Source organism: Moschus berezovskii, chromosome 14 (assembly GCF_049115385.1).
Source record: "Moschus berezovskii isolate FMDL1 chromosome 14, NW_MosBer_1.0, whole genome shotgun sequence".
NCBI classification, from domain to species: Eukaryota; Metazoa; Chordata; class Mammalia; order Artiodactyla; family Moschidae; genus Moschus; species Moschus berezovskii.
Genome location: NC_142473.1, coordinates 87,092,276 through 87,107,637, shown reverse-complemented (window position 1 = coordinate 87,107,637; position 15,362 = coordinate 87,092,276). Strand labels below are relative to the sequence as shown.

The 15,362-nt window shown below is 44.6% G+C and overlaps 1 protein-coding gene across 2 annotated transcripts in view; it reads right to left on the bottom strand.

The window, feature by feature from the left end:
- Nucleotides 1-1,240: 1,240 nt before the first annotated feature.
- ZFP91 (ZFP91 zinc finger protein, atypical E3 ubiquitin ligase) overlaps nt 1,241-15,362 on the bottom strand; it is a 35,514-nt gene continuing 21,392 nt past the window's right edge. The window contains exons 3-11 of one of the 2 annotated variants that reach the window (XM_055424173.2): nt 9,416-9,625; nt 9,126-9,162; nt 8,640-8,744; nt 7,982-8,116; nt 7,300-7,350; nt 6,807-6,885; nt 5,794-5,908; nt 3,006-3,105; nt 1,241-2,758 (exon numbers count right to left, since the gene is read on the bottom strand). In XM_055424173.2, the coding sequence (XP_055280148.1) occupies nt 2,248-2,758; nt 3,006-3,105; nt 5,794-5,908; nt 6,807-6,885; nt 7,300-7,350; nt 7,982-8,116; nt 8,640-8,744; nt 9,126-9,162; nt 9,416-9,625 (1,343 nt within the window). In that variant the 3' untranslated portion in view covers nt 1,241-2,247. The remainder of the gene's footprint in view (nt 2,759-3,005; nt 3,106-5,793; nt 5,909-6,806; nt 6,886-7,299; nt 7,351-7,981; nt 8,117-8,639; nt 8,745-9,125; nt 9,163-9,415; nt 9,626-15,362) is intronic. The other variant, XM_055424174.2, reaches the window with a different exon arrangement.

Here is a 15,362-nt window from a genome sequence, read left to right as displayed (position 1 = left end):
TTATTTTAAAAATGCAGTTTGCTTTTGTGTAGGTGGCTAAAACATTCGGCGACTAACCGCTGCAAATGTAATTCACGGAGACCAGGGATAAGATAAACGTGACGATGACAAGAAGTGTCGGGTATAGACGCCTGCTAGTGAATCAATGGACTTATACGGGAAAGAACGTCATTGTAGACCCGTCTGATCAATCTTATAGTAGTTTCACATCCACTCAACACACCAAAGTCAACTCCAAGTCCTCACTGCGGCCAGGAAAGCACATTCCATATTCCTTCCAGCCCCACTCCCCTCTCTGCCGCGGCCTCCGCAGGGAACAGGAACAAAGCGTCTAAGACGCTCCGGCAGACGCTTCCCTCCCTACCCCCGGGCATCCAAACACTCACACCAGTGGGTGGAGAGCAAGCCTCTTCCAGAGATGGCATTTTGTTACCCTTCTTTTCAGGGGGAAAAAGAAGTCAAAGAGAAAACTGGTAAACTCTGCAGTTTTAGTGTTTGTGAAAAACAAGCTGTTCCTCATTATGTTCTCGTCAAAGCTTCCTTCTTTCCACCAGTCGTTACACACTCCTAACAAATCATGAGCAGGGCAAGCCTTTAATTCCAGTTCCTGAGCTATGGAGGATAGAAACTGCCCTTCTGGTTCTCTAAAAATGAGCCAAAATAGGTTTTTAGTCTTCTGGGTTATGAAGTTGTACAAAACTGTCTCTCTCCCATGGACAGTAGTAAGCAATCCACCCCATGAAAATCCCTACCCCAAGGGCAATGGTAATTCCTGGAATTTCAGGTGAAAGCCAAAGCATCCTACAGACTATTAACTGTGTTGAAGACTTCCTTCTTCTGAAGTGTTATTACAAGGGGAAGAGAACGATTTCCTTTGACTTAAGACCAACGATTCCTTCTCTGACAGCAGTGCCCTTCACCAATTGGGAGCTGAGACGAACCCATGATGAAACAAAGCAAAGACAATGGGGCCAGAGCTGGGCTAACAGGGGACTATGTACAGAGAAATGATGGGGACAAAGAAGAAAATGAAAATTATCAAGAGAAAGCCTTGCATCTGTAGTTCAGACCCTGAATAACCTCCTTCTTCCCCTCAAAATTCCTGAACCGGGATGCTCTGCAAGCTCAAAGAGTGCTAGTTACCACACCCCCACTGCCCTTCCCTGAAGAGGCTTCCAGAAAAGCACTGTAGTGATTCTGTTAGTGCTGAGGACCAGCTTTTTGGAAAGGCCACTGGAGCGCTATGATTTCAGGGGCTGGCTGTGCTTCTTCAACCTTCTATCTTGCCTTCCACAAGTACCTCTTATGCAAAGGACCCCACATCAGAATAATGTGCCCAGCCCCACAAAATATAGCAACAAAGACAAAAAAAAAAAAAAAATCAGACTTTCCATTAATAAATAAGGAATCTCAGGTTCCACAACACAAAAACACACATGTTCAAAGTGCAAATTTCTGTCATCAGTCTGGGACTTCTCACCGATAGAGCCCTGTCTGTGGTTGGAGACCGCGTGGCGGGCGGCCCCTCCTTGCAGGGAGCCTGCGTGCAAGCGAGTGAGCACCATTGAGAACCTTATGGAGGCGCCGGGGCCTGGGGATGGGGAAGGGGGTTTTAAGGAAGGCGGAGAAGGTCAAGAGGAGGGAGGTGGTCCCCACGCAGCCTGCCTGCCTGCCTTCACCCGGAGAGAATGAGGGAGAGGGGTGAGAGACGTGCGCTGTTTTACCAGCTCACCCTGCTCAGGGGCCCTAAAGTGCCAAGTCAAGCTGCCAGCCTCCGGAGATTAGAAGTATATGATGCTTGGAAGATACAAGTGCTGCGAGGGTAGAAGCAAGGACCCCGGGGCAGGGGGAGGAGAGGAGGACTGGTTGAGAGGACACTGGTCTGTTATTAAGAGTTGAAAGCTGACCCAGAGCACATCAAAGTTACAGGGTGAAGGGGGGTCTGCTCGTGAGCAGGAAGTCTGCCTGGTTGGAAATGAGTTTAAAAAGAACCCTTCCTTTAAGAGCTGCTGCAGCGGCTTCTTTGTTGAGCTTTCTGGGAAAGGCAACGTCAATTTTATAGAGGGGATGACAGAGGGAGAACAGGGGATGTGTGTGTATGGGGGGGTGTGTGTGTGCTGTGACCCAATGGAAAGAGCAGGCCCTTCAGTTATTTCACTAGATTTTAAATGCTTTAAATTTTTTTTTTGTCCTTTTTGTCTTTTAAATACAAAGTCTGAGCCGTCCCAGCGCCCGGTCCGCCCCTGGCTACGGCCCCGCCGAGTCCGAGTCTTCGATCAGGACCTCTGCGGTAGCACCGAGGATGTCCGAGTTCATGACCAGCCCGTCCGCGCCCGCGCCGCCCCCGCCGCCCACGAAGAGCTTGCCGTCGGCCACCAGGCTCACCCGCTCGGGCCCGCTGCAGAAGGACTTGGACACGCCCTCAGCTTCCAGCAGCAGGCACTCTCCAGGGGCAGGGTTCCCCAGGGGCTCGGGAAGTAGTGGCAGGCCCTGGCCGTCGGCGGGCGGGCTCAGGGCCTCGGGGTTCGTGCCCAGGATGTCTGTGCTGGTGATGAGCGCGCCAGCGTTGGCGGCCAGGGCTTCCGCGATCAGCACCTCGGGGTGGCTCTTCGCTTTGTGTGCCACCACGCTGTCCTTCTTCTCAAACTTTTTGCCGCAGATATTGCAAGAAAATTGGTAGAAGGAGTCTGCATCGTGTTTCTTCATGTGCCAGTTAAGGGATGCCTTTTGCCGACAAGTAAATCCACAGATCTCGCATCTAAGAGATTGAGAAAGGAAACAGCTCATCAAAGAGAGAGAGGAAGTGCCCTCCTATCAAGGGTCAGGGTCACACGTGCAAACGACTCATCATCGAAACAGGTCCCTAGGAGTTATTAGCCCTTCAGTCAACGCCTGCTCTCACATGGGGAAAAGCCACACGCCGTGACTGCTGGAGGGCCAGGAGAGGGGCTTCCTCCAGCAGGGCATGCCCGCCTCTCCCAGGCACCCCAGGAATGAGTACTCACTGGAGTGGCTTCTCGCCGGTGTGAATCATCCGGTGCACTGCCAGGTTGTGGGAACTCTTGAAGGCTCGAGCACAATATTCACAGATATAATCTCTTTGATCTAAGAAAAATAGTGTGATTAGTTAGTGTTCCACTTGGAATCATCTTAAGTATTTTCTCCTAGCTTACAAAAAGTAAGCAGATAATCAGGCAGGTGAATTTAGAGTAAAAGCAATGTAGAGTATAAGCACCCTGGATAAATGAAACTTAAAAATAAACAGCATGAGGGAATTCCCTGGCAATCCAGTGGTTTAGGACTCTGCAGTTTCTTGGCCAAGAGCAGCTCCTGGTGGGGCAACTGAAATTCCGCATAGACTGCACAGCACACTCAGAAAAGTATCATTTTCATCTTTTTTTTCAGCCTAGCCATTCATTCGGAGAAGGCAATGGCACGCCACTCCAGTGCTCTTGCCTAGAAAATCCCATGGACGGAGGAGCCTGGTGGGCTGCAGTCCATGGGGTCGCTACGAGTCAGACATGACCGAGTGACTTCACTTTCACTTTTCACTTTCACACATTGGAGAAGGAAATGGCAACCCACTCCAGTGTTCTTGCCTGGAGAATCCCAGGGACAGGGGAGCCTGGTGGGCTGCCGTCTATGGGGTCACACAGAGTCGGACACGACTGAAGTGACTTAGCAGCAGCAGCAGAAGCAGCAGCAGCAGCCATTCATTAACATAAGAACGTGTTCAGAGTAACAAAAATAAAAAACACAGCTGGAGAGAAATGTGAGAACGTGAATCCTAAAGTCAGTTTTACCAGTAAGTCAGACGCAGGATAAACTGCTTAGCAAGTAAACAATTATATTTCTCACAGCTTTAGTCTTCAAACAGCTTTTTCACAGATTGTGAAAGCTGAATGGTTACATACAAAGAAGCTGGTGTTCAACCAACAACAACATTAACAAAAGAATTTGACGTTACCTAGAGCAAACTGATCCATACAGAGTGGTACTCATATCTTCTGTTTCAGATTTAAAAAAAAAAGTTACCCAAGATAAACAATTTAAACTTCTCTCAAAAAATCCTATAGGGCAAAGGAGCACTGGACTTATTTTCTTCTTTATCAACTGGTTGGGGAGAAAGTGGAGAAACAGATACTCAATGTCTACTTGTTAAACAAATGGCCACTACACTATTTGTATGCCTTTCACTTAAAATGACTAGAAACAGTCACAGTGAAAACACAAGAGGCGAACGACAACCAGTGTAATCCCACCCTCCATCCCAAACAGTTCTAAAACCAAGTGTGGGAGAAGAGCCACGTCTCTCCCACCTGAACGCACCGGAGGCGGCACCCAGGGGGTCTAGGAGACGCGGACTCGGCAGGTCTAGGCGGGGCCTGAGACACACCACCTCTAGCAGGGAGCTCACGATGCCAGGCCTGTCCATCTGCATTCCTCATGAACATAGGGTCTGAAACGCACACTCCTAACCCAGGAACAAGCCTTACCATCTCTCAGGTCTGGGCCACATTCCCAGCTCCACGGGAGCATGACGGACCCACGTGGAGCGTTTCACATACTTAAGGAAACTATATTTTCAAAGGAAGCCAATTCACACTCATTTGGAAAAGTAAAACTCTAACACTGACATCATAAAATTGTATTAACTACATACAAATATTTGGAAAGGACTTAATTTCTAAAACAGTGTTTGTCATAGTTGACTTATAAAATCTAGCTAAAGTAGTCTAAACTGGTTGTCAGAAATTATTTTCTATAGAATGAAACTGTAACAGGGAGAAGGAGCCGAGAAACGGCAGCTCCTTTAGAGAAACAGTGGAGACAGCATTCTCACTGAAGAAACACAGGGGAGTGCAAAGACTGCAGCCTTTGGAGTGATGAACACCTCGGGTTAAACTCTAGTGCGGAGTCTACGAGGCGCCCAGCTCTGTGAAGTACACAGCGCTTTACACGTGATCCCAGTTCATCCTTGCAATAAGGCAGCGTTACTGGAATCATCACTAACCTTACCCAGCCCAATCTGTTCCCATTAGCTGCACTGCACCGAAACTGTCGAGCGGCTGAAAATGAACGATGTCTGAACTCCTTCGACAATATGTATCACAAAGGCATTCAATTTCTCTTTTCCAGTCAACAGCTCCTGTAGGAGGCTACATGCGTGCACAGTTGCTCAGCAGTGTCCAACTCTTCACGACCGCACAGACTGCAGTCTGCCAGGATCCTCTGTCCATGAGATTTTCCAAGCAAGAACACTGGAATGGGTGGCCAATGCCTCCTCCAGGGGATCTTCCTGACCCAGATATTGAACACGTGTCTCCTGTGGCTCCTGCACTGGCAGGTGGATTCTTTACCCCTGAGCCACTTGGGAAACCCCACAGGAGGTGACATGTGGATTCAACAGCTAGCCTTTGTGATTCCAACAGTAGCAGAAGTCTTGGGAGATTTTCAACAGGCAGTATAAACTATCAGCAAGCCTCCTTACCATTAAGGCTTTCTCCACATACTCCTCACTTTCAGTCCAAGTAGTTACTACAAGTATCCATCTAACTGAAGCAGAATTAGAAACCACCCCCAAAATTATTATTTGTTCTCTGCTAAAAACTAGCTATGTAACCACTGGCAAGTTACCTAATGCTGCTCAGTCTCTGTTTTATTGATTGTAAAACAAAGGGTACTATAAACAAACTTGGTGATGATGGATGGAGAGGTTAGAAAAAAATACTGTTACCAATCTACACACTTAACAGGGCATCTAGCTACTTGATAAACATTTTAAGAAAGTACCTGTATGATGTTTGGCATGTCGGAGAAGTTGCTTCTGGAGCCTGAAGAGTCGCCCACAGGAGGGATGGGGACATACATATTTCTTCTTCAGCAAATGCTGGTATTTAATGTGGTGCTGAAACAGTAAAACAAAGTGAAGAGAGATGAAAATTAGAGCTTCCAGAAAGCTCAGCTCATTCCTCTGCAAAGTGAAAAGTACTGAAGGAAAAGCAAGTCCTCTGCCCGTGAGCAGAGCACCGTCATGGAGCGCTTCCGTGCCCGGCTCTGCCGCTCGCTCGCGACCCTGGAAGACACACTGCGACAGTGCGAGCTGCAGCTCCCACGTGCGGAGTGGAGATGATGACAGCTGCGTCAGTGTTGTGGGAGTACAGAGATCATATATTGTATAGTGCTCAGTGCAGCAAATGGCACATGGCCAAAGAATCACAGCTATCATTATTACAACAGAACCAGAATCAGGGAGGAAGGCCTTAGTCGTATGTCATACTTGCTGCTAAAGATCAAACACTTCTTAAGCTTTAGTAATTAATATTTCATGTCTTCTGCCAGACCTAAATACAAGCTGTATCCTTAATCATTAAAAAAAAAAAAAATCTACTCACTTAAAATAAAAACCTCAAGCTAAAAATTTATTCAGAATAGTAATCGAGAGATCACAGGTTTCGGTTGTTAACCTTATTCTTTAACAACAGACACGAAAAACAAAACCTGTCTAACTGTGTCTCGGTGTGTCATCACACAATCATCCATTATATCAGGTGCATTTACACCATGACAAACACTGGAATATCCCACACCTCCAAGGAAACATTTACATTCAGGTTCTTAATCACTTAAAACAACAACAAAAGCCCAACTGAAGCAATCTGATGTTTAATAAATGACTGTCGTTGACATGACACATGTAACGATGACGCCTATGCCAGTTCCCAAACTACGAAGTCTCAGTAAGCACGAGAACGAGTAACGGCAGCACCCTGAGAGCCCGCCTCCTTGGGAACAGCCCCACTGACCTGCAGGTAGCGCGGGTGAGCGAGGACGGTCCCGCAGCCTTCCATCTCACAGCGGACGTACTGGATGGGGGGCTTCTTTCTAGTAACACCACGGAGGGGAAAAGTCAGCAACAGCAGGGAGGCAGTATGCACACTGGCCTCTCACTGCAACTGCACTACAGGGGATCGCTACTCCATAGTGCGAAGACTTAAAATCTCTTTTACTAGCTTACAGCTTGCACAGAATTTATGTTAGAAATAACCAGAAACTGCCAAATGTTTAGTTTTTCAAAAAGAGCACAAAATAAACCAGTAACTCCCCCAAAGGCAAAGAAGTGTTAAAATTTTTAGAAACTTTAACAATGGAAATTAAAACATAGTAGCTCTGCATCAAGGACACCAATGAAGCTGCTTTTGCGAAATTCTTAACTAGTCATTCCCACAGGATAGCGCGTGAGTACAGGGCCCACTGCCAGCAAGAAGGCGCGAGCCCGCAGGACTGTCCGTCACTCACCTCCTTTTGGGTAGTCGGGGGCTTTTGTCATCTTTCCGCCTTCTTCCTCTCCTGTCATTAGAGAACAGAGCAACTGTCACAAGGTCCAGGCTGAAGCCCACACGGTGAACATTAGCTGAGGACATACACTCAAGACCAAACAGCTGGTGGCAGAAACAGCGGGTAACCCAGAACACACAAAGCCAAATCTGCCAAAATCAAACATTTCTCTCTGAAGCAACTCTACCTGTAAATAAGACTGCACCACAAGTTAACTGGAAAAGTAGAAGAAACTAGTCTATTATCTAAAAGCCCTAAGAATATACAGGATACCCTCTTTGTAACAGAAACAAAAGCCTACACCATTAAAAGCGCTCTCTCTGCGGCAGGAACTGGCCACCAGGCACGACTTCTACCTGTGAAGCCGCTGTACCGTGTGCCTCATCTGCCGCACGGTCTGCTGTCTGCACTCCTCTCTCTGCGTCCCTACAGCCACTGTCCTACGAGCCTCGACGGAGCATCTTTAAGTGCTGCTGAGAATGAAACGTCCCAGGCTTTGGAGACAAGCCTTTCCGAGCACACTGCCAGCTGCCTGAGGCAACAACAGGAGCATGTCCCCGTCTCTCCTCCCACTCCTCCCCTGTCTCCACTGGCGATCTGACAGCTGTTGCGCCGCCGTGCTCAGCAGGCGCGGCCCACTCACTTCCGAGGAGGCTCCTCGTCCTCCCTGGTCCCGCTCTCTTCCTCCTTCACCTCCACCTCGACTTCCACTTTTATCTCCTTCTTCTCTCTCTCTTCTTTCACCTTCCCTGATTTCCTCCGTGGCTTCGGGGTTTCCCTGAAAATACAAGCACATTTCAACACGGATCCGGCAAAGGACCCTTTCAAGAACACCTGTGACAGAAGGGTAAAGCCTGGAGTTATACCTGATTTATTAGAAAATTATCCTCCTCGGTATACAAAATGTGGTTTCCAGCCACTATTGGTCATATGGACAGTAACCATACATATATGTAAAGCCAATGAGATGACCCCCCCACCCCCAAGCTAACAAAGCCTTAGAATAAAATCTCACTATAGATGCAAAGAGAAACAAAAGTAAAAAAAAATTCTAAGTATTCAGGCAACTCATGAAATCTTAAAACAGGCCGATGTCATAATAATTCGAATACGAGCAAACCAAAGTTCTATAAACGGAAGAGCGCGCTGCAGCAGGGAGTAACAGGACAATGCTGTTTGCAGAACAAGTGAAAGGACCCCTGTAAAAATTCAGTCCATACCCAAGAGTCTGGCAACAGGTGAAAGAAAGCATGCAAAAATGTTTTCCTCACTTATTTTTCACCAAGAAACCCGAGACATGCCTTTCTAAGTGGGGTTTGTAGGTCTCATCTCTTGGATCATCTTTGAAGGGTATTTCTTCTTCACTGATCAACATCTCTTCTTCCTCCTCCTCTTCCTCATCACTGCTAAAAAGAAGCCAACAGAGATTAGAAATCCCAGCTGCTATAAATCATATCTGACTGATTTTATTCAGCAATTTACTGAGACGCAGCCAAAGATTCACAGCGTTATCTAGGATTTTCATTCTAATGATTTAGCTGGACTGCAACCTAGCTGCTTTCCCCCAAAGACTAATAACTGGAACTAAAAAGACAAAAATCCTAGACATATTCTCATTTCATTAAATAAAGGCAAAGAAAAGATGGCTCAGTGACACTAAGAGTTAAAAAACAATTGACTCAATTATTTCAAGTAGAAAACCTCTGAGTCATGTGATCTGACTGACAGGTCTTCATCCCCTTTATGTCCCCAAGGGTTTAAATATGAAATATTGCAAAGTTTCTTACCTAATGCCACCTGGAGACTGACGCTCTTCTGCAGCATCTATAAAAGGTATAAAACAGAACTTTTGGTATGGAGGGTTAGATATTTTCTCTCTGCAGCCAAGAGACTCAAACCAAATTACAGTTTAGGGTCATTACACAAATGGAGAATTCTCTGTAAACTAACAAAAAGGAGCCTTCTTGTAACAGCACACGTGACCCTAAAAGTCAGGCTGTTCCGGTAAATGTTCAACATGCCATAAAAATCAACAGGCAACTGGTGATTAAATAATCACACCCTACTGGCACTGTACCATAATCGAGCTGATCTGTGTTTGGCTCTGACTTGCAGATGAGCTGCAGGGAACCAGTCTTGGACCGAGAGCTGCGGGTGTTCTCCACATCGCGATGCCGAGAGACGGACGTACGACTGCTGCCGCGCCAGCCCCGGCTAGGCCGAGCTGCTGCCGCGGGAGCTTCCTGAGTGAGGGCAGACTCTTCCTCCTCTTTCTCTTCCTTGGGATCTAGAGGAAAACATATACCATTCTTTTAGAGTTTACAGTTGGCCAATAATCATCTCTGTGTTATCTCCCCACCACCTGTGGACAGAATTTTACTGATATAATAGAAGCAAGATGAGGGGAAAAATCTGATAAAAACTTGTTCTTACTGTCATCAGTCTAAAGAAACAGCTTTGTAGGTTGCAAAGCAGCAATTTTATATTTATAGTTTACATATATACTAAAAAAAATAAAATGCTAAGAGAAATATACCTAAGATCTAACTTTTTGTTCTATATTTTAACCATTAGATCTAAGACAGAAGAGAGTGGTCCCCAAAAGATGACCAGAACTACACAGGCATGAGCAAGAAAGAAGCATAGTTCTAGATGATTTAATAATTAAACACTGTTGCGAGTAAGTGCAAAAGAGCAATTCCATCAAGAGGAATTCCTTTGCATCTATTCAATTTTACTTAGTATATTAAAAGTGAGCCTATTTTGACCATGGAAGATCCTTTCAATAATCTCAGAATGGAAAAGTCCTTCCAAAGAACAGCACAGGATTTTAGGTCTTAAGACTGATACACCCACCTTTATAAACATAAAAAGTTTTCGGCATGGCAAATTCCACTATAATCAAAGTCTAATAGCACAACAGAAAGATAGCAATTCAGTAAAAATGGTTTTGAAACGTGTGAACAAACAAAAACAATGACCGCAAAGCTCAATCCACTCGTAACAAGAGACTCCAGTGAAACCGACAGAGCCAGAGTAGTGTTCCCTTAGAATACTGGCAACAATCAAAATGTCTGCCAACACACTGTACTGGCAAGGTTGTAGGAAAAAAGGAACTCGTGACAGAGATTAACATGTGGACATCAGTAAAACCTTTCTATAATGGACAATTTGGCAATATCTATCAAAATTTTAAGTACATATACCTTTCCCATTAAGTTCAACTACTAGGAATTTATCCTACAAAACTAAGATCACACTTACAAAACCCACATCCATCAAATGTCTATATAATACAAATTATATATGTGTATACACAGTATAAATCTACCTATCGTACATCAACCTATAGATATCACAACACTTCTGTACAGACTGTTCAAGAAACATAAATACTGGCCACCTTCCAGGGAAGATCTAAAGACACTTCCAGTAATTCCACCTCACAGTATCTACCCTGTGAAAAGAAACTGACACATGCAGGCTCACTGCTGCTGCTAAGTCATTTCAGTCGTGTCCCGACTCTGTGTGACCCCAGAGACGGAAGCCCACCAGGCTCCCCCGTCCCTGGGATTCTCCAGGCAAGAATACTGGAGTGGGTTGCCATTTCCTTCTCCATGCAGGCTCACTAGGGCCTGTTTAAAATAAAAAATGCAAACAATGTAACTTTCCATATTTAGGGGAAAGTGTTTACTAAAAAGATACGAAAAATTAGTTTCCTTTATTGCAGAACAAGGTGGTGACTGGGAATTGTTTCAGTTTTAACTACACTGGTTTGAAAGTTTTATGAGACCATATTAAAGTAATGAAATAAAATCCATTTGAAATGCAGAGATGAATAGCAGTGGCAACTTCAACTTGTTCAAGATCAGAAAATTATCTAAGTAGACCTAAAATTAAAAATCCTGTCTTGGGCTAGTAATCAAGGACTTTTACATCTAGGTCACCACTGCTTTTAAGAAAATTTCTTCAAAGGGAGAAACTCAACACCCTTTATAAAGTATTGCAACATTAAATAATAAAGAGAAAATTAAAATTATTTCTTTTCTTCAATCTAGCTACACTAATGTGGGCTTGAAACCTATCCCATGACCTCCTGTACTCGATAAAGCTCTTCTCGATGTCACAGTGAAAGGACAGCCCACATCTTCTCAAACTGTGGGTATCATCCTCGGGACGAACGATGGCAATCTGATGAGAACCACTTATCCTCACAAATAAAGCACAGCAGCCTGTTTTACTGAATAACCCACACATCACCTAAAACTCTAGTTTTAAAAAAAAAAAAACATTGTCAAGAGTGGCAACAGCAAAAATGTCCCTCATCAGAAATGCACACACACACACCACCTGCCAGAATCAATTCTGTAAGAACTCTGCGATACAGTCATAGGGTTACAGCAACCAAGTAAACACCAAAGCAAGAAACAAGTTACACAAGCCATGCAAGGAAATCTCTGTCAGATCATGAGCTGAACTCAAGCTTAAGGAAACAGCCTTAAGACATTTTCAAAATATGCTCAAACAGCTAAAGGAAATCTTATGAAACTAAAGGATATCAGAAGAATGATGGCTCAACAAATAGAAGAAATGCCAACAAAAAGATAGCAATTATAAAAAGGAATCAAATTCTGGGGCTAAAAAGTATAATATCTGAAATGAAAAATTCATTACAAGGTTTCATTAAACAGCAGATTTGAGAAAGGAGACACATTAGCAAACTTAGATAGGTCAACTGAGAGCATCCACTCTGAAGAACAGAAAGAAATGAAGAAAAATTAACAACTAAGAGATCACCGGGGGACCATTAAAACAAATCAGCATACAAAGTCCTAGAAGGAGAGTACAGAATGGAGTAGAAAGAATCAGTTCAGTTCAGTAGCTCAGTCGTGTCTGACTCCCTGCGACCCCATGGACCACAGCACGCCAGGCCTCCCTACCCATCACCAACTCCCAGAGCTTGCTCAAACTCATGTCCATAGAGTCTGTGATGCCATCCAACCATCTCATCCTCTGTCGTCCCCTTCTCCTCCTGCCCCCAATCCTTCCCAGCATCAGGCTCTTTTCCGATTAGTCAGTTCTTCACATCAGGTGGCCAAAGTATTGGAGTTTCAGCTTCAACATCAGTCCTTCTAATGACCACTCAGGACTGATCTCCTTTAGGATGGACTGATTTGATTTCCTTGCAGTCCAAGGGACTCTCAAGAGTCTTCTACAACACCACAGTTCAAAAGCATCAATTCTTCGGCACTCAGCTTTCTTTATGGTCCAACTATCACATCCTATATGACTATTGGAAAAACCATAGCTTTTACTGGAAAAACCATAGCTTTGACTAGATAAACCTTTGCTGGCAAAGCAAAGTTTCTGCTTTTTAATATGCTGTCTAGGACTTTTCTTCCAAGGAATAAGCATCACAATTTTAATTTCATGGCTACACACACCATCTGCAGTGATTTTGGAGCCCAAGAAAATAAAGTCTGTCACTGTTTCCATTGCTTCCCCATCTATTAACCATGAAGTGATGGGACCTGATGTCATGGTCTTTGATTTTTAAACATTGAGTTTTAAGCCAGACTTTTCACTCTCCTCTTTCACTTTCAAGAGCCAAGAAGCTCTTTAGTTCCTCTTCCCTTTCTGCCTTAAGGGCAGTGTCATCTGCATAGTCCGAGGTTACTGATATTTCCTGATTATCTTGATTTCCGACAATCTTGACTCCAGCTTGTGCTTCGTCCAGCCCCGCATTTCACATGATATACTCTGCATAGAAGTGAAATAAGCAGGGTGACAATATACAGCCTTGAAGTACTCCTTTCCCAATTTGGAACCAGTCCATGTCCAGTTCTAACTGTTGCTTTTTGACCTGCATACAGATTTCTCAGGAGGCAGGTAAGGTGGGCTGGGATTCCCATCTCTTTAAGAATTTTCCGCAGTTTGTTGTGAAACACACAGTCAGAGGCTTTGGCATAGTCAATAAAGCAGATGTTTTTCTGGAAGTCTCCTGCTTTTTCTATGATCCAGCGGATGCTGGCAATCTGATCTGTTTCCTCTGTTTTTTTCTAATTCCAGCTTGAGCATCTGAAAGTTCTCGGTTCACACACTGCTGAAGCCTATCTTGGAGAATTTTGAGCATACTTTACTAACGTGTGAGATGAGTGCAACTGTGCAGTAGTTTGAACATTCTTTGGCATTGCATGGAATGGAAACAGACCTTTTTCAGTCCTGTGGCCACTGCTGAGTTTTCCAAATGTTCTGGCATATTGAGTGCAACACTTTAACAGCATCATCTTTTAGGATTTTAAATAACTTAGCTGGAATATCATCACCTCCACTAGCTTTGTTCAGTAATGCCCACTTGACTTTGCATTCCAGGATGTCTGACTCTAGGTGAGTGATCACACGATCGTGGTTGTCTGGGTCATTAAGATCTTTTTTTGTATGGTTTTTCTGTCTATTCTTGCCACCTCTTCTTATTATCTTCTGCTTCTGTTAGGTCCATACTGTTTCTGTCCTTTATTGTGCCCAGCTTTCCATGAAATTTTCCCTTGGTAATTCCAATTTTATTGAAGAGATCTCTAATCTTTCCCATTCTATTGTTTTCCTCTATTCTTTGCACTGGTCACTTAGGAAGTCTTTCTTATCTCTCCTTGGTATTCTCCGGAACTCCACATTCAGATGGGTATATCTTTCCTTTTCTTCTCTGCCTTCTGTTTCTCTTTTTTTCTCAGCTATTTGTAAGGTCTCCTCAGACAACCATTTTACCTTTTTTGGATTTCTTTTTCTTGGGGATGGTCTTGATCACCACCTCTTGTAATTTCACAAACCTCCATCCATAGTTCTTCAGGCACTCTGTCTATCAGATCTAATCCCTTGAATCTATTTCTCACTTCCACTGTATAATCATGAGGGATTTGATTTAGGTCATACCTGAATGGTCTAGTAGTTTTCCCTACTTTCTTCAATTTAAGTCTGAATTTGGCAATGAGTTCATGATCTGAGCCACAGTCAGCTCCCAGTCTTGTTTTTGCTGACTGAATGGAGGTTCTCCATCTTTAGCTGCAAAGAATATAATCAATCTGATTTCAGTGTTGACTATCTGGGGATGTCCATGTGTAGAGTCTTCTCTTGTGTTGTTGGAAGAGGGTGTTTGCTGTGACCAGGGCGTTTTCTTGGCAAAACTCTTAGCCTTTGCCCTGCTTCATTTTGTTCTCCGAGGCCAAACCTGCCTGTTACTCGAGGGGTCTCCTGACTTCCTACTTTTGCATGCCAGTGCCCTATGATGAAAAGGACATCTTTTTTGGGTGTTAGTTCTAGAAGGGCTTGTAGGTCACTGCTGCTGCTGAGTCACTCCAGTCGTGTCTGACTCTGTGCGACCCCACAGACGGCAGCCCACCCGGCTCCCCCTTCCCTGGGATTCTCCAGGCAAGAACACTGGAGTGGGTTGCCATTTCCTTCTCCAATGTGTGAAAGTGAAAAGTGAAAGTAAAGTTGCTCAGTCGTGTCCAACTCGTAGCGACCCCATGGACTGCAGCCTACCAGGCTCCTCCGTCCTTGGGATTTTCTAGGCAAGAGTACTGGAGTGGCATGCCATTGCTTTCTCCGTGTAGGTCATTAGAACCTACAAATTAGATAGAACCATTCAATCTCAGCTTCTTCTGCATTACTGGTCAGGGCATAGACTTGGATTACTGTGATACTGAATCATTTGCCTTAGAAACGAACAGAGATCATTCTGTTGTTTTTGAGATTGCATCTAAGTACTGCGGAGAAAGCAATGGCATCCCACTCCAGTACTCTTGCCTGGAAAATCCCATGGATGGAGGAGCCTGGTGGGCTGCCGTCTTTGGGGTCGCACAGAGTCGGACACGACTGAAGTGACTTAGCAGCGGCAGCAGCTAAGTACTGCATTTCGGACTCTCGTTGACCATGATGGCTACTCCATTTCTTCTAAGGGATTCCTGCCCACAGTAGTTGATATAATGGTCATCTGAGTTAAATTCACCCATTCCAGTCCATCTTAGTTT